Here is a 25,851-nt window from a genome sequence, read left to right on the forward strand (position 1 = left end):
TTTTTGCTTGCGAGTTTATTCCCACAAAATGTTACTTCATTAAAAGTTCCAATGCAGAAGTCACCTAATGCCTGCATAATTTATATAAAATCGATACTTATATATTTAGAGATCTCTTTTACTCTGTATTGAATTTGAAAATTGTGCAAATTTTGTGATGAATTTTTTTATTTTAAATGTTTTTTTGTTGCTTCTCCTCCGTAAATCGAGGAATTTATATCATTATCCCCTGGACAATCATCCCCTATTTTTGAGGAATGAATTAATTCCTGGCCTCAATGTCCAAAGAGGGTTAATTTTCTCCAGGATAATTTCCCCCTCTATCCCAAGAAAATTAACTCCATTTTGGAATTTATGTCTAGGGTGTCAATATCATCGGCCATAGAAAAACATGAAAACTCGATTTTTGAATTTTGCGCTAACTTGATGATATTTTGTTTTTAATTTACAATTGTTCATTTTTTCATGTTTTTTGATAACAGAGAATAAACTAGAAAAAAAGGAGAAAATACGTATACTGAATTTTACTAATTTTTTCATTTTTAGGACTGATTTTGATTGTTTATTATCTTTCGCCGATACTAACGATGGGGATATGTGGATCCTCTTCTGGCTGCTAGATATTTTGTTATTTTAATTTAGGTTAAAACAAAAAAATATTTAAATAAAATAAAAAGTCCGCGCGCATTTACACTGCTGGGCACCATCAGCAAATAAATGTTATATTTTTTATCAAATACAATTTTCTAAATTTTATAGTAACATTTTTAAAACAACTATTTTGTAGTTTCTTTTTCTTAACTATATTTTCTTAAATATGAGTGACTTGATGCAATTAACTGTAATTATGGTGCGACTAATTGTAACATGAAAAAAAGGAATGGAGCTCTCATGTGTGCCCGTCCTTGGCCTATACTAGCTGTTCTTTATAGGATTTTTTTCTCTTAATACCAAAGATTAACTAACTGTATTACTGATCTTTTTTTACGGAAATTTAATATTTAAAATGTAACATACCAACTTTATTACAAAAACTATATTTTATTTCTCCTAAAAACATGAACTTTAGAATAAATGGCTTAAAAAACTTTATCTAGTGATATAACTCGGTGTTGTGATAGGTGAGAAATTTTCATTCAAAACACACTTAAATGATCTTATTCTCAAATTAAGCCAACGGAATGTTAGCATAAGATCGACTTAAAGTTAAATATAAAACGTTACAATTCATATAACACTCATCCCATTTACAATATGTTTGTCAAGTTTGGGAAATTCTAAAACCGCATGCTTTTCTAAAACCGTTGCATTTCAAAATAGGGCAGTACGAATTTATGCACAATAATTTTCGTAATGACATCCTAAGTTTTTCCCTTTTTAACTTAATTCAGTTTTTAAATTGTCCATTTATCTGGAAACAAATACACGATATCCTTCCAACCTTTTTTCAGAACTGTTTTAATAATATGACAACGTGTCGAGATAACCTAAGGTCAGTCACTTATAACTATATTTTTTGAAATACCCTCCAGAACGTCCTAACAACAGGTTTTATCCGTAAGTCCAAAAATCTGTTTTTAAGGGACATCACCATTTCTTTCTGAATAGTTCTGGTTAATATCATTCTTTAACCTCTATATATTTTTCTTTGTGAATATATTATTTATTTTACCTAAAAATTTTTAAAATAAAAATTCTGATTTAACTGTTACAATATAAATTTTGTGAAACTCTAATTTTATATTGTGATTAATTTATTTCTAATGATATTCTTGTATTTTATTAGTAAATCATTATTTGCTGTGAACTGAGTATTGTAACATTATTCTTTATAAGAATTTTTATTTTGTTTTATCCAAATTATCCGTTATTATCTTAATTACGATTTATTGCCATCTTTATCGTTGCTATCTTACTATTATATATTATCTATTTTATTATTATAATATATTATCTATTTATCATTATTGTTATAATCTAAATTTACGAATTATATAAAATGGGTTTCCAACGCGTTGCAAACGGGTTTAAAAACGCAATGCAAGCTATTTTATTCTTAAGATTAGAAAATTCGAAACGTGACATACTAAGCGTTTTAAAACCGTTTCAAAACGAAAAACAAGAATATATATAAAAAAAAAAAATTTTTTTTTCTTCTTTAATCGGTTTGTAACCCTATGAAATTGAATCTCCCTTATTTTTAAATCAAAGACGAAAATATTACCCAGGTAAGATATTATACCATTATTGATTACAGGCATTAATTGAAAGATGTTTCACAAAAATAAGGAAACTTTAGAATTTCTGTAAGCTCATTTTGTTACAAATATTACAGTTCTTAATATATTTCACGAATTCATTACAGTACAGTTTTGTTATTTTTAAGTTAGTTAACAACGAGTGAAGTTTTAGCGAAATTTGATAATTATGCTTTTTGGCTTTGCCACTCATCGAAGTAATTATCGACTTAATCACAACCGTATTCTTGATTTAGTTATTTTTGGGCGAACCAATAAAGAAGCAGAAACATGTCATTTTAGCGGTGGTTTTTTAAAACGAACTTTACAAAATAAAATAAATCGTCATAGAGCATAAATAAATAGTTGCCCACATTCATTTTATACAGATTCGTAAAAATAGTAAAAAGATAGAGTTGAGGAGTTTTTAGATATTTTAATTTATTATGTATTAATAATTTCTGTACGAAACTCGTTTTTAAAAATAACCATATTTACTAAACGATAATAGTTTCTGAACATATTTTCGAGATTTTAAAAAAATTTAAGATTTTTTAGAACTTATAATATCACTTTACTTTAATTTACAGCTAAACATGGCATCATTTTTACCCTTGTCAATAAAAAAACTGGAAGAAGAAATAGCTCATCTTAATGTATACGATTTGCCATTAAATCCATCAATGATAGTAGGCGAAGGCGCATCCGCAATCGTATACATTCACAATTTAAGAAAAAATACAGTTGCTGTGAAAGCGTTTAAGAGGCAAGTTTCGAAAAAAAAGATCATGGATATCGCTCATGTATTAAGAAAACTGGAAAATGATAACGTAGTAAAGTTCTGCGGTTTTAGTACAAAACCGTCAGCGCTACTCTTTGAATATTGCCGCGTTAATGTCGACGGGGACAAAGTACACAACCTGTCATCACTTTTATCAATATTTAATGACAATACTTATTTCAACTTTAAAGAGAGATTAAACTATATATTCCAAGCCACCAAAGGATTGATTTATTTACACAACAATGGAGTTGTCCATCGTGACTTTAAACCGAGCAACTTACTTGTATCCGGAAGTTTAAATGAAATATCAGTTAAGGTAGCTGATTTTGATGGAATGTTGCTCCTAAAAGAAACTATAACTGCAACCGCAACTTCTTTTCCGACAAAAGGAATGACTTTATCGTATACTGCACCAGAAATCTGTTCTGGTTACGTAAAAACTCCATCGAAGAAAACCGATATATTTTCTTGGGCTATTTCTGCTTACGAAATTTTATCAGATCTGTCTTCACCTTGGCAAAACGTACTTCCATCTTTAAAGGATCACTTACTAACTGAAGCTTTATGCAAAGGCATCAGACCAATATTGGATGATGTAAAAAATCTCTACCAAACAAACTCAATAGATGCAACAATTATAATTTCATTTATTCATTCTGCATGGAGCGGAGAACCATCGGAACGACCTGAATTAGAAAGGGTAACTGAACAATATACTAATTATTAACGTAACATATGTCCGTAAAAGTAAATTCATTCCGAATAAAATGAAAATACATTTTTTAAATTTATTCTTAATAAAGTTAAAAAAAAAGTTTTTTTGTACAAATTTTTTCGGTTTTAACTCCTAAGCAATATTTTATTTGCAGTTTATTGAATCCATGGAGAACACCTTGTCATCCAAGCAAAAGGAAGCTGTGATATTGGAAATTGAAAAACTGCAACCAAATTCTCAGGTAAAATAAGTTAAATCCAAAATTTCAAAACTTTTCTTATTACTAAAAACAATTTTGTGTTTTCAAAATTTTGAATTACTGTCATACATTTGAAAAACGTGTAACTATTTACTAAGACAATAGTGAGACTCCAAAAAACCTTTTTAAAAATTTCGTTCTTATTAGAACCAAGAATTGTTAATGTATGATGGAGTATCCAATGATGGAGTATCCAAGATGGCATTAAATTGCAAGAATTCTTTTACAAGTGAAGAGGCTGAGAAAAACAAAATAACCTCATTTGAAGAATCAGAAACACATAATAAGAAACTTGACCTAGCAACTAGTTCCCAGGACAAGCTCCTTGAAAGTGTTTTTTTTAAAGATAATTTAATTGATAACTTTAACAAGGACAATGTTCTAGGGACTAGTTTGCAATCATGTAGTGAGCTCAAGAAGGTAAAGAAAAAAAAAACTAACAGCTTTTTAAATTTTCTTAAACTTTTTAAAATTATTAAACTATCAAATTTGCATTTTTATTTATTTATGATTTGTAAAGTTTTCACATTTTATACAGTTTTTAATGGTATATTGCTTATATCTTGCTAGAATATTGAATTTATGGACTTCACAGTTAATAAGTTTTCTTGTAAAATCAAAGAAACCCAACCTGAAGAAAATAGTATAGGGTTTAAAGAAAACTCACAATGGTTAAATGAACCTAATTCCCAGGGCCTTCTCCTTGAAAGTCTGGTTATGGGACAATGTTATCCCAATAACACAGAAAATCAAGAGAATGCCCAGGTTTTAAGGTTAAATTTGAACAACAAGGTATATACTAATAGTTTTTCTTTACATTTGTTGTGAAATTTTTCTTTTTACTCACATACTTTTACCAAACTATTTATCTGACAATAATCAACTTAAAAAAATTTTTATTGCAATTTTTATCAAAATCTTTATAGATTAAACTGAGTGCAACAGCTGAGAAACGAACGCGCTCTAATGTTCAAAGAGGGATATCTTTTGAGGAGGAAGCTAAGATTTGGATTGCCAAAAAATCAGACAAACCAAATTTGACAAAATTGTTTATTAACAATGATATTGGTAATTCTCTTAATACTTTACAATTTTTCTTTCAAAAGAAAACATTCAAATTTCACAATATTTTAAAACTTGCTTAAAACATCAAACTCAAATAAATCTAATAAAAAAACAATTTGTTATTGCTAATCTTATTTTCTTGTGTTTTCCTTCATAGGATGGGGAGTTTTCACAACTGTGCCTATCAGTAAAGGAGAATTTATTGTGGAATATGATGGTGAATTTAAAAATATTTTCAACAGATTTGGATATATTTAGTTCAATAATTCTTTTAAATATTTTTTAAATAACATTTTTTAAATAAAAAATAAATTAGTTTTCTAATGAATTGTTTAATTTAAAATAATGATTTTATAACTTTTACATTATTCAAATAATTCTAATAAAATAGGTGATCTGACAGAAAAAGAAGAAGGTTGTAACAGAGAGGAAAAGTATGATGAAGAAAAAGAAGGCTCTTACTTGTATTTTTTTAAGTACCAAGGAAAAGAACTCTGGTAATTAGTTCACATATTTAAAAAAAAAAACTTTTAGTGAAACATGCATAATGAAAAGTTAACAAAAAATTGTTTAACTGTTTAGAAACTCACTAAAAAGTAATTGAAACAAGAACTAGAAATTATTCACTCATAAACTCACAACAGAGTTTATGAGGGGATAATTTCAAGTGCTTATTTCTGATAAGTTCATCTGGAGTTGTAAAAACACACTAATAATTTCATCTAATAATTTATTAGTGTGTTTTTAGAACTCTTTTGTTAACATCTAAAAATTTTAATTATTATTCATAGCATCGATGCTACATTTAACAACCGATTAGGGAAACTAATAAACGATTCGTCAACACCAAACTGTGCAATGAAGATAATTGAAATTAACGGTGTTCCTCATTTGTGCCTTCAGGCTCTGCATAATATAGAAAAAGGGAAAGAGCTCAGATACAACTATGGAGTCACAGGATTATGGTGGAGAGGAAAGGTATATTTGATACTTAAAAAATAGATAGCTTTTTTCTCTGACTGGGAAGCACACACAGCAAAACATTTGGATAAAGCTGATTAAGATTTGATGAGTTATAATTATTTTTAGAAAGAATACAAAATACCCCTGGACATTGAAACAGTTTTAAAAAAGGTTCAGTTATTTGTTTATTTATCATTACATAGAAACTTAGTTGGTTGATATTTTATATAAAGCAAATTAGTTACCTAGCATGACTTCTTTTTTTTTCTTTACATCATCCAATATGAATATTTCATAGCTCTTTTAAAGTATTTAATTTACCTAATAAATAAATAAATGATTCGCTAATAGTATTATTCCAAATTGTAAAAAAATTTTGATTTCAATTCTAGAAAATCTCTGAAGACAATGGAAGGGAAAAAAAAGAGGTTGATTTTTTAGTTCACAAGTAATCATTAATTTAATGACTTCTAATAATTGAATGTAAATAAAGTTTTAATGAAAATCTACAATTTATGAGGAATTAAAACTAACTCTTTTTTACTGAAAATATTGTGATGTCATAAAATATTTTACTTTCAATCTAAATCAGCAAAAACTCAAAATCTTTTAAATAAGATATCTTTAAGATTATCTTCAATCTGCATTTGAATAAAACTAAAGTTTAATGCAGTTTTTTGATACTTCATTCAAAGAATTCACTTTGAACTCTAAAAAATCATTATTTTTTTAGATTGATTCAACAAACCTTTTTGATTTTGAAAATGAAGATGAAAGCAATGTAAATTTAATAGTTTTTCTTTTAAAATTTATTTTATACATAAAATGTGAATGACTTTTCAGTTACAACAAAGGGAAGCTACTTCCATAATTAAACTGGCTAAAATCACACATTGTTTAAAAATACTTGTTTATTTTATTAGTCTTTTCTTAAATATAATAACCAAAAATACTTAAAAAAAAAGTTAACAAAAATTACATGCATCCTCACTTATACATATATTACTTTAGAATAAAAGCCCTTTGCCTGAGGAAGATGAAATCAGAAATGAAGTAAGTCTTACATTCAAGAATTCTAAATTTGAAAAAATCATAACATTAAATTATTGTCAAAATTTTACCAATATAAACTTATATTTTAAATAGATCATGGATGGGGATGATGATCATGCTAATGACAGTGGTTTTGAAAAAACATCTGAAGTAAATACTATTATTATTCTAGTTTTTTTGTAGGTAAAAACTGTAAAAATTACTTTTTATTCTGTTTTAAATATTTATTAGTGCTTTTATTCCACTTTAAAGATGTAATAACCTTTTCACAGATCATAACAGATTTATCATCAGAGATATCAGAAGAGGTACAGATTATTTTAAAACTTTCTATAGTTAGAGTGCTCTAGCTCTCTTTCCAATATAAGTGTCTAATTTTTTTAAGTGTACAATGTTTTGAGAATATTTCAACAAGTTACTAAGAGATCTCATTTATCCCTGTTTAGGATGATGATGATGATGAAGATTTTGAGCCTTTTTCTTGCAATGAAGAAGATGAAGAGGTATTTGTCACAAAAACAACTTTCTGTGGGAATGTTTGCATGTGCTATACTTTTAAGAGTCTACAATCATAACTGGTTTGTAGATCTAACCAATATCCAACAAATATTTTTCTTTACACAAAATAACTTTACTTTGTTCAGGAGATATGCGGTTCAAGCTTCAACGATGAAAGTGAAAATGATGATGATGAAAGTGAAAATGTTGAAGAAAAAGAAAATGATGATGATTTAGATTTGAATACTATTGATTTTGTAATAGAAAAAACTTTAAACGAAAACAAAAAACGTTTAGGGCTAGTATTGCCTGATAATATATCTTTTGATCAACACAAATCAGATAACGATACAACTGATGAACTAGAACATAAAAAAAGTGAAACTATTGGATTACCGAATGTTGAGGAGGATTTACTTGAAAGTGAATTAGATAATGGTGCAGAGAATAATAAAGTTATTGATGATTCAGGTAAGAAAACATCATTGAAGTAGTATGTATCAAATTCAGCAAATGTATAAAAACATTAAATAAAATACTAAAAACAATTAATATTAAAATTTTTTAAATAATTAAAATATAAATATATACTGCTTCATTACTTATACTAAAAAATTCAATTATATACTATTTTTACACATAAAATGCACTCGCTATTATTCAAATACCATGATTGGTAATTTATTTCTAGTCAGAAGTAAATCTATTTATATATTACAGGTAAGAAAAGGGAATCAGGTGGGCATCGCCAACATTACTGTCTGTTTTGTGAAAAATTGCACTGGATGCTACCTCGTCACTTAAAAAGAAAACATCAAGATGAAACAGAAGTCAAAGAATTTCTTCAATACCCCACCAAAAGTAAAGAAAGGAGAAACCTATTATCAGGCATAATGAGAAAAGGAGATTACAATGCTAACATCAAAGCTCTGAAAAACCATTCGAGTAACATCATTGTTGCTCGAAAAAGAATATCTGAAGACTTGTCAAATCACATTCCATGCCCTCATTGTTTTCTCTTTATGAAGCCAGCAAGTATAAGTAAGCATGTAAAAACGTGCTACTTGGGAGGGACATATAACAAAATTAAAAACTCTCTGAAAGCAGGGCGAGTTCTGTTAAGTACTACATCTAGTGAAGGGCAATTTCAAGAGGTAAACCTATTAGTCACTAGCATTAATAAATATTAGGTTTTCTTTTAATGATAAAAATTTTTTTGAAATTTCTGCAATTTTATTTCTTTTATTGCTTATTGCAAAGTTATTACATTTTTAAAAAAATCTCACACCAAATATTAAATACCAATATAGAAATTTGACACAATATTTTATTATTTTTGCTTATTTCATTCAGAATGAATAAGCAAAATGTTTCAATATTAAATAACTTTCACAAACCTCTATAGAAAAAAAAAATGTTCCTAACACTGATTGTGGTCAAGTCATTATAGAAACTTGTTTTATTGTTAGGTCCATGAAAACCTTCTGTCATCTATGAAACGTGATGAATTACACCTTATTATAAGGAATGACACAAATTTACTTTTATATGGTGCTGTTGAGCTTCAAAAGAAAGAAAAAAACAGATACCATGATATTCGAGGTTCCCTTCGTTGCTTGGCAAAACTTTTGATTGAATTTAGAAAACAATCAAATAATTCCAATGCTAGAGCTGAAGATATGGTGTTGAGTGAAAACTTTGACAAAATAGTAAGTTCAGCAAAATTTTTAACAGGGTACAGAGGCCCAAGAGATATTGACAATCCTAATACTTTTTGCAAGTTTGGTTTTTCACTTCACAACCTAGTTTTAATTGTCCGTGCTGTGTCGCTAAAAGAAAATAATAGCATCAGGACAGAAAAGTGTAGAAATTTTTTAGAACTATATGAATCAGAGTGGCTCATACTTGCAAATAATGCAAGGGCAACCTATGAGTGTAAAAAGGCTAAAGCACCTGAGAAACTTCCTCTTGAAGATGATGTTGTTATCTTTAGATCCTTTCTAGTCAATGAAATAGAAAAAATTTGTGAAAAATTTGTTGTTAAAAAATATAGATATTTACAAAAACTCACACTTGCACGCTTGCTGAGTTTCAATGCACGACGAGGAGGGGAGGTTTCTAAACTAAAACTTTCAGATTGGGAAGGAGTAGAAGATGACAGATGGAAACGTCGAAATGATATTGACCAAATTGAAGATGAGGTAGTTTTTTTTAAATTACTTTTTATTTTAAAACTGTATGGGCTAACTGATGTGAAATTATTTAATTTTGGTTTAAACTAGTATAATCTGATAATCTAGGTAGAGCGGAAACTAGCATGTCGCCTTAAATTATGCTACGTTGAAGGAAAGAAAAAAAAGGGCAAATCTGCTTTAGTACCAATTCTATTTACAGATGAGTCAGTTTCAGCGATAAGACTGTTAGTTAAATATCGCACAGCTGCAAACATATTGAGCGACAACTTATATGTATTTGCAAGTGGCTTAAGCGATCTTTATTACCGGGGATGGGACACCTTACAAGCTTTAACAAAGAAGATACCATTATTAAATCAACCAAAACTAATCACACCTACAAGAACTCGTAAGCTCCTTGCAACTATGCTGCAGCTCCTAGACATGTCACAGGCTGAACTAACATGGCTTACAAACCATATGGGGCATACTCATAATGTTCATTTTGCATGGTACCGCAAAGAAGATAGTCATATAGAATTGACAAAAGTGGCAAAAATTTTAACAGCAGTAGATAAGGGAAAGAAATTAAAAAACAAAAAAATAGACAATGTTTTAGATGATGACAAAAGTGATTATGAAGTTGAAGGTATCAATTCTGTAACAGTAGATAAACCAACTGAAGGTTAGTAATTTATAACGAATGAAGTTTTTAAACAAAAAAACTGAGATTATAACTACACTAGGATTTAACGAGTAACATTGAAATCAAACTATAATCAATGCATTAATCATTTTAAGAATTACAACACAGAATTTATACTAAAATCTTATATGGCAAACACTAATACTTAACCAGATTAACTAATTTTGAAAATAAATAAACTCAGTACCTGTATCTGTAGCTGTGATTGCAAACTTTATTTCAGATGAAAGAACAAAGCAAACCAAAGAAATCAAACGTAAACAGAAAGAAAATTCAGATATTGCCATTGCAGATGATGAAAATGCTGTTTCTAGTAAAAGGGTAACAAAATATTAAATTACAGAGAAAATTACAAACTAAAATATTAATTTTTGTTTATTTTTCTTTATAGTATATATCAATATAAAAATATATATGTGCACACACACAAACACACACACACACACACATACACACATTTTTCAAAAAAGAAAAGAAAATTATTTACTAAATTTTATTTAGAAAAAAACATGGAGTAAGTGGTCAACAGAAGAAATGAAAGAATTGAAATTAGCATTCAAAGCATACTTTATTTCTAATAAAAGACCCCAGCATCACGATTTCTTGAATGTTTTAAGCAAATTTCCTCATCTTAAGTTGAGAGGATTAGAAAAAGTTAGGGATAAGTTCAACAGTGAATTTAAGAAGATAAAGAATTCTAGGTAAAATTCTGTTTCCTCAACAAAATTTAATTCATATAACCTGCATATGTGATTTGAATGATTATATGATAATCATATATATATATATATATATATATATATATATATATATATATATATATATATATATATATATATATATATATATATATATATATATATATATATATATATATATATATATATATATATATATATATATATATTTATGTTAAAAATAAGACATACTTTTCCTTTAGAAAAAGTAAAATTACAGATTATGAAGAAGCTGGAGCATAATTCTTTTAAATATTTACTAGATTTATTTTTTATATATTTTAACGTTTACATTTACTATTGCTGTAAAAATTTTATTTTAAAAACTTTTCTTTCGCCATCCTTAGCTAACCTTTCTATTTGATGACGCGCTACTGCATATTCACACCCCCTCCCGTCTTTTTTCCCTTTATTGCAAGATAAGAAAGATCGTTGTTGAAAATGAAAGACAATCAATATTAATTTTTGACCAACATAAAATAGTCTTATTTAAAGTTGAAAAATTTAAAAATCCAATCAAAATGATTATACTCGCCAATTTTTTATTGGAATTAGTTCTTTGACTTGAAACAAAGTTTGCAACGCAAAATGATGTTTTACACAGAAACAAGAAAGAAAAAGTGGGGTTAAACTTTCAAAAAAAGGTATAAAAGTTCTCGAGAGAACAAAAAAAAAATAATAGTAGAGTAATTCCCATTTAACGACTTTGAGCTTTATTCTTACGGATTATGATGAAGGCAACAAGTCTTCATTTCGTTTTAATTTAGTTGTATGCTGTGATGTATTTCGCATTATCAATTATAACTCCAAGATGTTTCTTTTATGTTTTTCAATATTTTAAAGTCACAATTTTTTTTAAGGTCAATTAAACAAGAAAATGAAATACTAATTTGTAAATAATAATTTTCGCACTTTCCTCGTTCTTTCCGTTTATATACAGTTTTTCTCTCTTCTTTTATAAGTAAAAAAAATGTTTGCTTTTAAAAACCTCCACTAATCGCATCCAGACGCGCTTAGCAGTAAAACTACAAACCGCGGCATAAATCAACAACAATGATGAAGATGTGGATATGGTTTTCTCAGTATTCAGTATATAATATAACAGAAGCTTTCGAATCAGTATCGTGTAAAGTTGGATCCGCTTATACTAACTTTTCGATATATACAAATATTTGATTTCACTGTTTAAACGCTTCCGGGCAAATTTCAAATAAAGTCCTTAGAAATCCCTCATTCGAGTGTATTTAAGTATAATTATACATTTTAATTCAAGATTAGGGAAATTAAAACTCTTTTAGTGAACAAAAAAAAAATTTTAAATTGGATCCGTTTGTAATGAATATAGAGGTGGTCGCGCTTAACGATATATGTTCCTATGTATGTATGTATGTATGTATGTATGTATGTATGTATGTATGTATTGGTGTAAAGTTTTGAAGAAAAAACCTGTTGTAAAGTTTTTTTTTATTTTCCAGAAAAAAGGTTAAAAAATTTCAATTAGAAAGAAGTCTTATATTTTTAATAAAAAAAATCAAAAAAATTTTTTTTTTTTTTGCTTTTTTTTTACGCTGACCTGCAAAAATAAAAAATCGCTTTCTAAAAAAACTTTCTTAAGCTTAAAAGATCACTTTCTTAAAACAAACAGTTGGGTTACATATTTACATATATTTACATCTCTACATTTGTATTGCTTTTTGAACTTTGTTAAACATGCAGCCTGCATATAAATTAGTATGTGAACTAGTAAAAACTTAGTTACTTTTAGGTCCAAAATGGCAGCTATACACATTTAGGGAACTTAAAAAAAAGGTAAAACTCAAAAAAGATTATCTCAGAATTCCTTAAATACTTTAAAAAACTAATTACGTTCTAGTTCATAAACTAATTTATACATAGATGAATGAATCCTAAATATCTCATTCAAAAATGATTAATGATTTCAAGTGATATATATTGTTCCAACTATCTTGCAAGATATGTTTTAATATGAACCCCATATGAAACCCTTTGATAACGGACACTAGTCACGGGCCTTACTGTCCAACTCGTTCCGTAGAAACTCAATTGGGTTGATATCTGGGCTTCGTGGAGGACAAATCATGTTCTGCATAACATCTCACCTGTATTTCATTCTAAATAACCTCTGTATAGTTTGGAGCTATGTTTGAGATCGTTGTCGTGTTGGGAAATGAATCTAGTATCTAGTATTTAATCGCAACCTAGATGGAACTGTATATTATTTAAGAAATTCATAATTTTTTTTTTTTTTTTTTCACTATTTAATTGAAACAACCCAAAGCTTTGACGAAACTCCCAACTTGCTTCATGCACTCTAATAAAAATATTCTCTTTATTGCTTTGGTGAACGTAAATTCTTCTTTTAAACCAAACATTTTGATATTCGACTTTTTTCTTCGAAGTCTTCTATTGTAAGCTCACGGTGAGCAAGTGTTCATTATAGTCTCTTTAACTGTTTATATTTATACTGCTTTGTATAAATGGAATAAATCAATGTTAAATGGAATAAATTAATATAAACTTTTCTAATAACAAAAAAATGCTTGTTTGCATATTTAACCTTGCTGTAGCTAAATTTCGTAACTAACAATCGGCAGTTCTTTATTCTGCTTGAAGAAATTAACTAAAGCAGCTTAGCGCAAATTTGGCTGTTACAACAACTTCTGACATATCATCAAAGTTAGATTCAAGAGCCGTCTGTTGGAGATGATTAGGCCGTGGTCCATGTGAAATTTATTTAAACTAGTATGGCATTATAAATGAGCTTCTTCGGACAATTTTGAAGGAAAATCTAAAATTCCATTATGTAGAGTACCGCTGATTACCGTACCACTAGTACCACTTGGGGTTTGTCCCAGACGTTTTTTTTAACATCAATTCTTGAGTTAACTACAACTTTGCGGAAAAAAGTGTAGGTCTGACCGCAAGATTCGATGCAGTGACGATGTAAAATTCCCTAACTGTTGTGCTATTTTCCTTATTTATGTTTCTGGATCTTGCACACTTTGGGCTACATGCTCTACATTTGAACGCATTACCCGTAGTCCTCCTGTTCGTAAGTTTTTGAACGTTGTCCCTGCTTCTTTAAATTGATCCATCAATCACCAAATTGTTAGTGGTTAAGGAGGATTTCGTCCCTGAAATTGTCGTCGAAATTCATATTGTGTTACAATATTTGAACTATTATTTAGTGCATACATCAGTACTATTGCGGCACATTGTTGAAGGTGTATTTATCCATGTTAAAATTTTTGGAGTTTATCTTCAATTATTTGAAAATAAAATGAAGCAAAAATGGTTAATTACACCATGCATGTAAACACTTATGCTAATTAGAGATCGCGTAAAGTGATATATATAACTGCAGATCAGTAGATAAACTTTTATAGCAGAATTCGTTTTAAATTTTCGTTTGAAATGTAATTCTTGTGCTTGGTACTCAAACAAATGCATTGAGATGTGGTATCAAACAAATGCATTGAGATGTGGTATCAAACAAATGCATTGAGATGTGGTATCAAACAAATGCATTGAGATGTGGTACTCAAACAAATGCATTGAGATGTGGTATCAAACAAATGCATTGAGATGTGGTATCAAACAAATGCATTGAGATGTGGTATCAAGCAAATCCATTGAGATGTGGTAGATTTTTTGGTGTTAAATGTTAAGTTAAACTTTGTTTGACAAGTTTTTTTTTTCTTCTGCGCAATCAAAGTTTATAAAATCCATTAAACAAACTGTGCATTTGCAAGAGTTTTGAGAACCTTAAAATAAACAGGTCCCTTCTTTCTCAGTTTTTGGCACTTTTAGCTCAAAATAATGTTTTCCTATCTGGAACTCGAGTACAGGTACTAACTGAACTTGGACAAATTTAAAATGTAAGTTGAGAGGATTACGAAGATCATTTAATGGAAAATTTTTCCAGTTTTTTCTTAATTTTTAATCTTAAATTCATTATCTTAAAGAAATATTACCCTAACTTTCCGGCTATTTTCCGGCTATGTATAAAGTATAGATTAGTACTTTTTTTGCAAGTTTATAGATCTCTAATGTATCCAACTACTTTATTAATCTTATTTAGGTTTTTGAAATTGTGTCTAAGCGATAATCAAATTTTAGTTCTACACAAATTTAATACAAAAAATCGTTTTCAAGAAGATAAATTTAAAAACCTTTTTGATTATCCTAAGCAGCAAATCAAAATTTTGTTTTTTGTACTATAACAGAAAACTTTAAATTAAATTTTTAAAGCTGTCGATACCATGCTAAAATTTTAAAATTTTTTTGTTAAATGTTCAAATGATTTGAACACTTGAGACAAATATAAAAAGCTCAGAAATAAAAACTGATGAAATAGTTTTAAAAATTTGAAAACATTTTCTTAAAATGCTCAGAAAAAAAAGCTGATGGAATAATTTGAAAAAAATTGAAAACGTTTTCTTAAAACTTTAAATAATGAGAAAAAGTGCAGCGTGTTTTTGCTCGCTGCACTGTGTTTTTGTTAAGATAAGAAAAATGCCGCATGACCAATTTAAATAGACGAAGTCACTCTAGCGAGTAAATAACCACCGAAACCTGATAAAACGATGGACGGGTGCGGTTACATGATTTTTACAAACAACTTGTGGAAAGTATTTTCGCATGATCGTTAGTGCGCTAAGGTCGTACGAATAAAACAAAAGCGAGTTAAAGGAATTGTCTTTAAAACTCCGCTTACTAACATACGTATGGTCTTAAAACTCCATGTACGAGTATAAAACTCACGTACGAGCATAGGTATGGTCATAAAAACTAAACTGCTTTAAGAATAAAAAAAAAAAAAAAAAAAAAAAAAAAAAAAAACACATTTAGTCCGATGTTTGTTTCCGAAGTTTAAGTTTTCAAATTTAAAAATCTCCTTTTTTTTTTTAAACCTTTCAATGTTTCTAAATATTTCAACGACGATGACGACATAATAACAGTGATGATCATTATGATCGTGATGATAAAGATGATCATGATGTTGTGATGTGAAGACAATCATGATGACCATAATGCAATGTACATTTAAAAGAAAGTTCATTTTAAAATCATATATATCAAGAAAGTCTTTATTATTCTTATTGTTTTCAAAATAAAAATAAAATTTCTCCTTCTTTGTGTAACCACTGACCCTAAGTAACAAACTACGCCCTGGTAAGATCTTTTTGTAACAATAGAGAGGTTTAACTTAACGTTGCACATATCTTAACATTTTGTTATTAGAAAGCAATCAGCAAGTTACCAACAATAACAAAAAGATGTGACCTTGTGCATCGGCGCGTAAAGGTTTATCGCGGCGGAACGCAGTAAAAATAATCGCAAAAATTTCAAGAGTGTTAAAAGAAAAAAAAAAAAAAAAATTTATATCCTTCAATATCCTTCAATATCGTTTAATATCATTCAATATCGTTTAATATCAATCAATATCGATTAATATTAACCAGTATCCCTTTAAAGGCTCATAAGATTGAATTTTCATGCAAGACTAATTTTACATGACATATAAGTATATATATTTACATTAAATTATGCACCAAATTTTTTGTATACAACATTTATATACAAATAAAAGATTTATAATTACAAACCATACTTATTTTTAATGGAATGTTTTGATTTATTATTTGCGGGTTTTTTTTCTTCAAAAATTTTTTTCAAGAACGTTCATAAAATTTGCGCAACAACTCAGGTGTTCATTTTGAAATGAATGCGTTTAGCGTAATATTATAACTTATTATAAATAATTAACAGTAATTATTAGAATTATATCTCTTCGCTCATCCAGTCACTTCAGTGAGAAAAGAAAATCCCTCTAACGAAGCAAGATTATAGAACGCGCAATTAACCCACGTTTTTGATCTTTATACATAAAACAGGTTTACTTTCCGAACAAAGAAACAGGTATTTCTTTTGTTGAAAAAAAGTCGTCATATTGAGAGTTTTCAAGCCTTCTATCATTTGAGACTGCTCACTTGAAGGAGTATACCGAAAGTTAACCAATGTCAGAGCGAGATACTACCATGCCCAAAGCATTTCTAGTGAAAAACAACAGAAAAGGTGGAGCCCCGACAAAATCTGAAGTCGAAGGTAGCTTTATATATTCTTAGATGTTTAAATAATGAACTTCGGTTCTCAAGCATACTTTTTACTTTTTTTTTTATGCATAATTACACACACTTATGCAAATAATGCGACAAGTATTTATTGCAAATAAGACATAACCAACCCAAAAAGAATGTATTACTCAGAAATACCGAAACAGAAAGTGAATTTCTTTTTTTTTTTCAGAACCGGTGCTTGATCAGCAAGTTCCATACTTTTATCATCCTTTTTATTATCCGTCTACCGATTACTGTAACACTTACATTCCTTCGTTATGGCCAAGGCATTATCAAGATGTAAACTCATGGAGCAATTACAACGAAAAGCCAAATAATTTTGCAAATAGTGCAGCCATACCTGGCTTAAATCTTCCTCAACCTTTGAATCTTGCACCACAAATTCCTGCTCCTTTTACACACAACCCGTTTAGTCTTTCGAATCAACAACAAACAAATGTCCCTAACTTATTTCAAAACCATCAAGTTCAATCTGACCAAACTTTTCAAATTTCCCAATTTCTCCATCAGCAGCAACATCAAAATTTTGTTCAACAACAAGATCAGTATGTGAATGAGCAAGATAAAGGAAAGCGAGATTTATACAACGAAATTTTCGATCTAGACAGTAATGCAACCAAAAAATCTCAGCATATGTTATTACCAAATGCGATGGCAGCTGCATTGGGAAATATTAAACAAGAAATAATAGATAATGATGACGTCTTGTCTACAGATTCCTCAAACGCCTGCAGCGAAAGTAGTTCGAATGCAGTTGTTGACAATATTATTAACAGCGCGATTTCTCCAACAATGGTGAAAAATGAGCAAATGAAAAACTTTCCTCCTAAAAATCTAAACGATTTATCTCCAAAGAATGAAGATGGAGGTGATAAAATTTACCAATGCGAATTTTGTAATAAAAACTTTACAAGATCGTGGAACTATCAACGTCACGTTTTGATTCATTCAGGAAGGAAGCCACATAAGTGCGAAATCTGCCCGAAAGCTTTTGTTTTAGCAGCTCATTTAAAAATACACATGCGAATACATACAGGTATTCTATTTAAAAAAGCGATTTGTACGTTTTTTAAAATTTTCTTTTAATATGTATTAAAATTATTTCATCATCAAATATGTTTTTATATTTTGATAATTTTAAAATTTGTTTTCATCATCATTTAAAGGAGAAAAACCATACAAGTGTACAGTTTGCGGTCGCGGTTTTGCGCAATTGACAAATCTTCAAAGGCACGTGCTTACTCATACTGGACAAAAACCTCACAGGTGTCAGCATTGTAACAAAGGTAAAAAAACTTTTTTCTTCCTTCCTTCAACTTAACTGTTATCGTGTAGTCGCCGGGGTTACAAAAACGCTTACTATTTAAAGTTCTTTGTTGTGTTACTCAAACATATGTTATGTTTGTCATACTGTTTTTTGTTTCAGGATTTGTATCTTCGAGCGACCTAAGAAGACACATTCGCATTCACACAGGAGAAAAGCCGTACCAATGTCAAGCCTGTTCTAAAGCTTTTACCACGAGCGGCAATTTACAAAGCCACGTGCTCACTCATACAGGCGTCAAACCATATAGTTGTACAATTTGCAAATGGAAATTTATAAGCAGTTCAAACTTACGCACTCATATTCGTACGCATCACTGCAACGAAGATAATCAAATGGTACCTGAAAATCTAGGCGCACCAACTCCTCTAGCTCAAGAGGAGAGAGTATATTTACCGTCTGTCGTAAAGTCAGGCTAACTTCAAACATCTCGTTATAAACAATTTATTACGGTATTTTATAACTTAGCATTTTATGAAGAAAATTTTATACTAATTTAATATTCTCGGTGCGAATATCCTTTATAAGTCATGCAGATAAGGGGGGTGTTTGCTTAGAGTGCACTAAATCGTGTCATGCTTATCATTTTTGCTAACATCAATGTAAACATTTCTAAAAGATGCATTAAAATTTCATTTTTATGTGTTGGAACAGCTGAATTTAATACAGCATTAAGCAAATTTAAATAAAACGAAATAAACCATCGCACGCTTTTCTTTTTATAGTGATGAGTTTTTACATTTCAGCAATTGATAATTTATTTATAATGAAAAAAAAAGTTTAAAACAGTAAATTCGTGCTTTCCTTACATCAATATACCAATCAATTTCAGTATATTTCAATTGCTTTCGACGTCGATCTAATGGTATAAGGGATATTTAAGAACTTCTCAAGTTAAATATTATTTATAAGTTGTAATATTAGGAAAATTATTTTTAAAACATTTTTAGTCATATATTGCATATCATTAGTCACATTCATCATGCTTTTATATATGTGTGTGTGTGTGTGTGTGTGTGTGTGTGTGTGTGTATGTGTGTGTGTTCCTGGTCCATATTTTTGAAATTATTGTATTTTAAACGCAAGAATAACGGAAATTTCAACATGGCAATATTTTATATTAACAACAGTATAAAACAGATGAAAAATTAAACAACACGAATCATAAAAAAACTAAAATGTTCTTAATCCTGGAAATAAAATTACAAACAAAACTTTCTGTTCTAAAAATTACAAACAAAACTTTCTATTCTAAAAATTATAAACAAAACTTTCTGTTCTAAAAATTTTAAACAAAACTTTCTGTTCTAAAAATTATAAACAAAACTTTCTGTTTAAAATTTTCTCTTTAAAATTTATAACATACTATGGAAACAAACCAGGATTTCTCCTATGAGACTAAAACTGCGTAAATTTCACTATAAAATTTTTGATTTTTCCTTTAAAAATGACCCTTGGTAGCGTATGTAATTAACATGGTGAGCGCTTTCATCAAGATATTAAGTTTATGGAGATTTATCAAGGTCGATGAGGCAAGTGTTTGCAGACTACTTTTGGCGTTTTCAGAGATTATCTAGATACTAACTATATCCGCAAACAAAAAGTTGTTCCGTGAAAAAGTTGTTTCATAAATAAGTTTATCCTAATTTATTTGTATATTTTTTATTGTATTGTTATACTTCTCAGTGACTTGATTGTCATTGAGGATCATGAGAAGTTTAACAAATTTGACTCACTTTACTCGTCATAAATAGCGGGTGTATTATAAACTAAAAACATGAGTTGATAGGTAAAAATGGCATTTCTAATATCAGTGTCCCTAAACCAGCTTAAAAAACATCACTAAAACCTCAGCATAAAGTGTTCTTGTGTGGTCGCGGAGTTGACTAAACTAACATCTCATCAGATACATTTGGTGTTTCTGAAAACGCTCTAACCTACGTGATTTTTTTAAATATATTTGACTGTGAAGCAGTAATTTTCTAATCAATCAGGTTCTGCGACATGTTAACAATAAGAGTACAAGAAGACTACAAGTCCACTGCGCCTGAGAAAATTATTCTTACTTCATGAAGATGTTAAAAATCAGTGTTTAGTGTGTGTCAGTTTGTATTCTAAAAAGAATATATTTTATTGGAAGAAAAAACCGTAATGAAATTGTAGGGTTTTGTAACTTATAACACTAATTTGAGAATTTTAGTTTGGTGGGAGCTAGATTTTTGTAAGATAATCAAAAAGATAATCTCTACTGTTACTTTACTCTCTACTGTTACTTTAAGCGTAATCAATTAAAATAAACTCTGGTTTGACAAACCATCCCTCGGTCCTATTGTTTCGTGTAAAAATAATTTTTTACGAGAAAAAATAAATCAAAGCTTATATCTTAAAGAGTGCTACTGTAGCACAGATCGTTACAGCGGTTATTCAAAAAAAGAGAATTATTACAGCGGGAATTATTGCAGTTTTACCGCGGTAACAATTACAGGTACCTCAAAACTACGTGTTATCTCAAAACTACAACTATTACTTAATCGTTTGCAACAAAATATTCTTCTTACTGTTTTTTTATATTCAAAGCACAATTCTCGTAGCACAATTTAACTTTCACAAAAAATTTTTTGTGGTTAAAAATTTAAATTTAAATTAATCATTAAAAACAAATAATTAAATAATACTAAAGTTTGCAATAAAAGTTAACTAAAATCAATTTTTTTAAACTTAAGCCTGCAATTACAGGTCATTTTTATAGCTTTAAATATGCGGACATATCCTATCTCTTTTCTATTATAATAATAGAAAAGAGATAGGATATTTCCAACATGACGACGTCAATTACGATCATGGTACCATAAACAAGTTATGTTTCTGGCTTTAGTTTTAAGATTTTAAATGAAATCTTTTTAGAAAGTTTTTTTGCGTCTGTTTTTAAAAAAGTAGAGCTGGATGTCTAAAACGTTTTTAAACTAGAACCAGTTGCAAAAAAAAAAAAAAAGTAAGTCGCAAATCTTAAAACTTGTTTTTAAGGAAAGTTTATTTAAATATTTTTTAAAAAGATCTTTGTCCGATAAAGGGTTTCACTGACCGGGGCGTGTCTAGGGGATGTCTGCTACGTCGCTGGACATACCCAAAATATGTATATATATGTATATATATATATATATATATATATATATATATATATATATATATATATATATATATATATATATATATATATATATTCACAACTTCAATATTTTGCTGAATAAATATGATGCGTCGGTAAATAGAAGCAAACAGAGCGAATGATTATAGCAAACTAAAGCAATAATTAAGCAAAGTATACAAGGTTAATTGTTCGAACGGATGGTAAGAAGTTATTAATCCGGGCTAACAATTAGATTTACAGTTCAGTATTTTATTATAGTGCTTGTCAAATCGAGAACGGTCTAAAGTTTATTAAAAAAAAAAAAGATTTATATACTTAAACGGAGGTTGTTTTAATTTTTGACTTAAACAAATTAATAAGAAACTCGAATGGACATACCTTTTTTTATTAAGTTATAGAGTACTTCATTTTTTAAATATTTTCTTTTATTTATTAAAAAAAAATAAAAGTAATTATTTCTTAGAGAACAAATTCCGGACTTCCCTTTCTAATTACACCCTGGGTAAAGTTTTAGTCAAATTCTATTGATATTTATCATCAGGAGGAGAAGACTATAATTAACAACAATCATATATTAAAATATATTAATGGACATCCCCAATTATTTTATACAAAGCTGTGTATCTTTTTAATTATTTGCATTTTGAACAATATAAAAAGAAAGAAAGGGTTTTAAACATTAAAAATTAAATTCGGACTTCCCTCAATACATACACCCTGTTTGGTATGTATTTATTAAACACTTCTTAAACATAAATTTTAGACAGTTTAATTATTCGCTTAAAATGTCGACCAACTCTCAAGTTCAAATAACTCTCCAAACAAAATGTTAATCGGAGTTAGTCCATTGGAAAGAAAGATTGGAAAAAAATATTACTTGTTTTAAAGTCAAACATCCAAATATAATATTTGGATGTTTGTCTATAAAACAAGTAATATTTTTTTGATATAAGAATAGGTCGTGTGTAATTGTTAAGCATTGGTGCTGACTATGGTTATCATCATTTTCTTCTAAAATAGATAGTGTGCGAAGCGATGATGCTTGATAATGGTTAGCATCATGTGTGATAAAATATTGGGCGATTGCTAAGCCGTCTTACCTCATATATGTGTTTGTCAATGGGGAGGGGTTAAAATTGCGACTTACCCAAGAAAATTCCTGTACACGCCCCTGACTGGCATGCTGTGAATTTTTGACTTTTCAGTAAAAATATTTCCCGAGCTTTGCTACATATGTCTCTAAGTATATTTGTGATATTTTAAAGGCAATCTCTAGATACCTAATTCTTTTTATTTTTTTATTTTATATATTTCTTACCACTCTTTTTTTTAACGGTTAAGGTTTTTTTAACAGGCTAAGAATCTCTCCTAACTTTAAACTCACATAAGAATCACTTAACTTTTGTTAACCGATATCATATTTCCCTTACCAGTATTTGCATAGGAAGTAGGTCATTTACCACGGCAGTTTCAAATTGATACTTTTGGAACTTTAATCTGAGCATGCGCAGTCATCAGCTGCAAAACATGAAAAAATGTCGAGTTTCTTCCATTACTTTCTTCTGAAGCTCAACCATTCTAACTTGGATTTTTTTATGTTTGATATTTCAAATTTCTTCTAAACGTAGCGATTTGTTTCAGAGTTGACAGATACAACCTTGTATTATAAGTTTTATTGTTGTAATCAAGATTTTCAACAAAAGTTTTTAAATCAAAAGGTAAAATATTTTTCTTAATATGTTCAGTTTTTTAATCAGCTACATTATAACGAAACAAATTTTCTTTAACTAGAAGTAAATTTTTTAGTTTTCTTCATTTTATTGTCCTTTTTTTAAAATTAATTCTAAAGACCGGTTGTTTTTTGTTTTTTTTCGCACTTTTTTTGTTCATCTTCCATAACTGCTATATTTAGATATTTTGTAAACACGGACCATTTAACCAAGTTAAATCTTATTTGTCGAATATGTGGAGAAGATATAATGAAAGACTCAGTTGATGTGAATAAGTATTCTGAAAGAATTGAGAATTTATTTTATGTAAACACCAGTATTGACAATAAAAAAGTTCACCCACAAAAATGTGTAGATGCTATAACATTTTGAGGAACATTGAAAAAGGTTCTAGCACCAGTATTAAAGCAATCAACTGGTCATTACCATGCAAAGACAAATGTTTTTTGTTTCCCCAAATTTCTGGGAGGAAAGTTAAAAAATTAAAACCTGTTCGACCATGTGTCATGGAACAAAATCAAAAGAGATGGACCAGGCTTATCATAAATAGCTTAATTGGTAATATACCAAAACCAATGTTGTGTTTAAATGCAATTGATATTGATCCTGTATAAAATTCATATTTAAAATTATCTATATGCAAGTTATGCAACAAGATCATGTACAAGCCACTAATACTAAAGGAATGTCAGCATTCGTTTTGTTCAGTGTTTGTTTAAGGAGATTGAAGGAAAGTTGGAAACAGAAGCAAAATGCTTTATTTGTGAACAACATATTCTGTTAAATACAGTTTTAAATTCTGTTAATGTGATACAAATGATAGAGCACATTCTTTTAGGTTGCAATAAGGAATGCAAATTAAAATATACAAAATTAAAAAAAAAGAGCTTAAAAAATTACATGAAGAAAATTTTATTGGTGATAAGTTATTGCAGACTCAAAAAAACTACAAATGAACTTGATACAACTCTTGCTGATGTATTTTTATTAAAAGAAAATGATGCTTTACCATGGATTGTAGAAGATGCTGCATTGCATGTTATAAAGCAAAAGCTAGTTAACTCTGAATCAAACTCTTTTGCCTTTCCTTCCAGAAAACCAAGGGTAGGTGGTCCTAATGTTCCAAGGCAAGTTTATTATGGAAAATGCTTTATGAGGAACCATATTCATAAAATGTTACAGGTTTTTGCATCTATATTTCTGCAAACATGAGTTGTATAAATATCATCTGAAATACATAAGTTTTTATGAAATACATAAAGGTTTTTAAATACTAATGTTGTAAATGTACTCTAAAATTATCTCTATTCATTAGCTAAACAGATCTTTGCAATTCAATACCTAAGGTTGTCGATCTAGGATTTATTGATACAGATGTTCATAATGAGGCAAAGGTCTCAAGTGAGAAATTTGTTGTTTTGTTCTGCAGATATGCAACATGCTATAATTTATGAATTCAAGTGAAATCATTAATAAGAATCCATTATCAGAATTAGGTGAAATTACATTTTTTAAAAATATATTGTCTTGTATTATAGCACTCTCATTTAAATTACTCTTATAAGGGTTATTGTAGTTATTCTCTTCTTTGTTTTCTATGTTCTTTTATTTACTTTTTTTGGCATTAGAAAGATCCATTGAAGAATTAATGAGTTACTTTTGTAAAACATGGCCTAATTAGTCCTTTACACCAAAAAAGTATTTGTTGGAAAGTGATTGTATTAATTTTATAAGGTCTTGGGTCTTGATATTTATGGAGAGCAAGGTTTAGAAAGCATGCATGCTGAATTTAATAGTATAAACAGCACCTTTTGCCATATGAAAGGAGCACAGCAACTAAAAAGTATTCTTTCTGAATATTACATCAAAAAACCCCCCAGAAGTTTTGAAAATCAGACCAACCATTAAAAAAAGAAAAGCTTTGTGAAGTTTTTCAGATGAATTGTATAAACAAAATATAACATTACAACTTTATTTCAATGTTTTTTGTAAGAAATTTTATATATATTATATATTGTATATTTCCAAATAAAATAAACAAAAATAGTTTATATTTTGAATTTCAATTGTGGGTATTAGAACAGTAAAGAATATTTTATTTTATTAATTCAACTTAATTTAGTTTTTATTCTTTACGTTTTGCATCTTGTTCAGTACCTATAAAAAAATGGAAACTTTAGGAAAAAATTTTTTTTTTTCTACGTCGTTTTTTTTTTTTTCTACGTATTTTTAGAATTTTTTTTTAACGAAAAAAATTCTAAAAATACGTAGAAAAAAAAAAACGACTGGTTCTTCAA

At 28.7% G+C, this 25,851-nt stretch overlaps 2 protein-coding genes, 1 long non-coding RNA gene and 1 pseudogene across 8 annotated transcripts; 3 read left to right on the plus strand and 1 right to left on the minus strand.

The window, feature by feature from the left end:
- Positions 1-2,792: 2,792 nt before the first annotated feature.
- Positions 2,793-11,539, plus strand: LOC145196736 (uncharacterized). 3 transcript variants are annotated; one of them, XM_090082311.1, is made up of 21 exons: positions 2,793-3,721; positions 3,891-3,977; positions 4,143-4,415; positions 4,922-5,063; positions 5,218-5,277; positions 5,452-5,557; positions 5,852-6,038; positions 6,150-6,194; positions 6,416-6,451; positions 6,757-6,804; positions 7,035-7,076; positions 7,170-7,226; positions 7,349-7,384; positions 7,523-7,579; positions 7,721-8,045; positions 8,295-8,728; positions 9,044-9,775; positions 9,875-10,433; positions 10,678-10,775; positions 10,956-11,155; positions 11,395-11,539. In XM_090082311.1, exons 1-21 carry the CDS (start codon positions 2,834-2,836, stop codon positions 11,432-11,434), a joined length of 4,452 nt encoding a protein of 1,483 aa, XP_089938437.1. In that variant the 5' UTR covers positions 2,793-2,833; the 3' UTR covers positions 11,435-11,539. The 3 variants fall into 3 exon arrangements, with proteins under 3 accessions (XP_089938437.1, XP_089938440.1, XP_089938439.1); XM_090082313.1 differs by lacking the exons at positions 2,793-3,721; positions 3,891-3,977; positions 4,143-4,415 and having other exon boundaries at positions 4,935-5,063; positions 5,218-5,247; XM_090082314.1 differs by lacking the exons at positions 2,793-3,721; positions 3,891-3,977; positions 4,143-4,415; positions 6,757-6,804 and having other exon boundaries at positions 4,858-5,063; positions 5,218-5,247.
- Positions 3,159-12,587, minus strand: LOC149891003 (uncharacterized). 4 transcript variants are annotated; one of them, XR_016450847.1, is made up of 5 exons: positions 11,384-11,523; positions 10,642-10,764; positions 9,164-9,574; positions 6,269-6,344; positions 4,587-5,966 (listed from the first exon to the last, which is right to left on the minus strand). It is a non-coding gene; the product is annotated as an uncharacterized LOC149891003 (long non-coding RNA). The 4 variants fall into 4 exon arrangements; XR_016450845.1 differs by lacking the exons at positions 4,587-5,966; positions 9,164-9,574; positions 11,384-11,523 and adding exons at positions 3,159-3,707; positions 12,104-12,587; XR_016450846.1 differs by lacking the exons at positions 4,587-5,966; positions 9,164-9,574; positions 11,384-11,523 and adding exons at positions 3,159-3,707; positions 11,544-12,097.
- Positions 12,588-17,075: 4,488 nt separating this feature from the next.
- Positions 17,076-19,171, plus strand: LOC149891004 (uncharacterized). The gene is made up of 4 exons (XM_090082222.1): positions 17,076-17,320; positions 17,522-18,388; positions 18,519-18,638; positions 18,779-19,171. The coding sequence occupies exons 1-4, from the start codon at positions 17,233-17,235 to the stop codon at positions 19,093-19,095; spliced, it is 1,392 nt and encodes a 463-aa protein (XP_089938348.1). The 5' UTR covers positions 17,076-17,232; the 3' UTR covers positions 19,096-19,171.
- A 2,755-nt stretch (positions 19,172-21,926) lies between these two features.
- LOC145184462 (uncharacterized) lies at positions 21,927-24,825 on the plus strand (annotated as a pseudogene).
- The last annotated feature ends 1,026 nt before the right edge of the window (positions 24,826-25,851 follow it).

Source organism: Hydra viridissima, unplaced genomic scaffold (assembly GCF_058129835.1).
Source record: "Hydra viridissima isolate aposymbiotic clone 2 unplaced genomic scaffold, HvirCarnegie_v1 scaffold_3, whole genome shotgun sequence".
NCBI classification, from domain to species: Eukaryota; Metazoa; Cnidaria; class Hydrozoa; order Anthoathecata; family Hydridae; genus Hydra; species Hydra viridissima.

Excerpts from the sequence above, each read along its gene's own strand:
- LOC149891004 (XM_090082222.1), top strand. The coding sequence starts at position 17,233 with ATGTCAGAGCGAGATACTACCATGCCCAAAGCATTTCTAGTGAAAAAC. Across the intron at positions 17,321-17,521 it reads GACAAAATCTGAAGTCGAAG|AACCGGTGCTTGATCAGCAA; the intron begins GTAGCTTTATAT and ends TTTTTTTTTCAG. Across the intron at positions 18,639-18,778 it reads GTGTCAGCATTGTAACAAAG|GATTTGTATCTTCGAGCGAC; the intron begins GTAAAAAAACTT and ends TTTTTGTTTCAG.
- LOC145196736 (XM_090082311.1), top strand. The coding sequence starts at position 2,834 with ATGGCATCATTTTTACCCTTGTCAATAAAAAAACTGGAAGAAGAAATA. Across the intron at positions 5,278-5,451 it reads ATTTATTGTGGAATATGATG|GTGATCTGACAGAAAAAGAA; the intron begins GTGAATTTAAAA and ends CTAATAAAATAG. Across the intron at positions 11,156-11,394 it reads AAGAAGATAAAGAATTCTAG|AAAAAGTAAAATTACAGATT; the intron begins GTAAAATTCTGT and ends CTTTTCCTTTAG.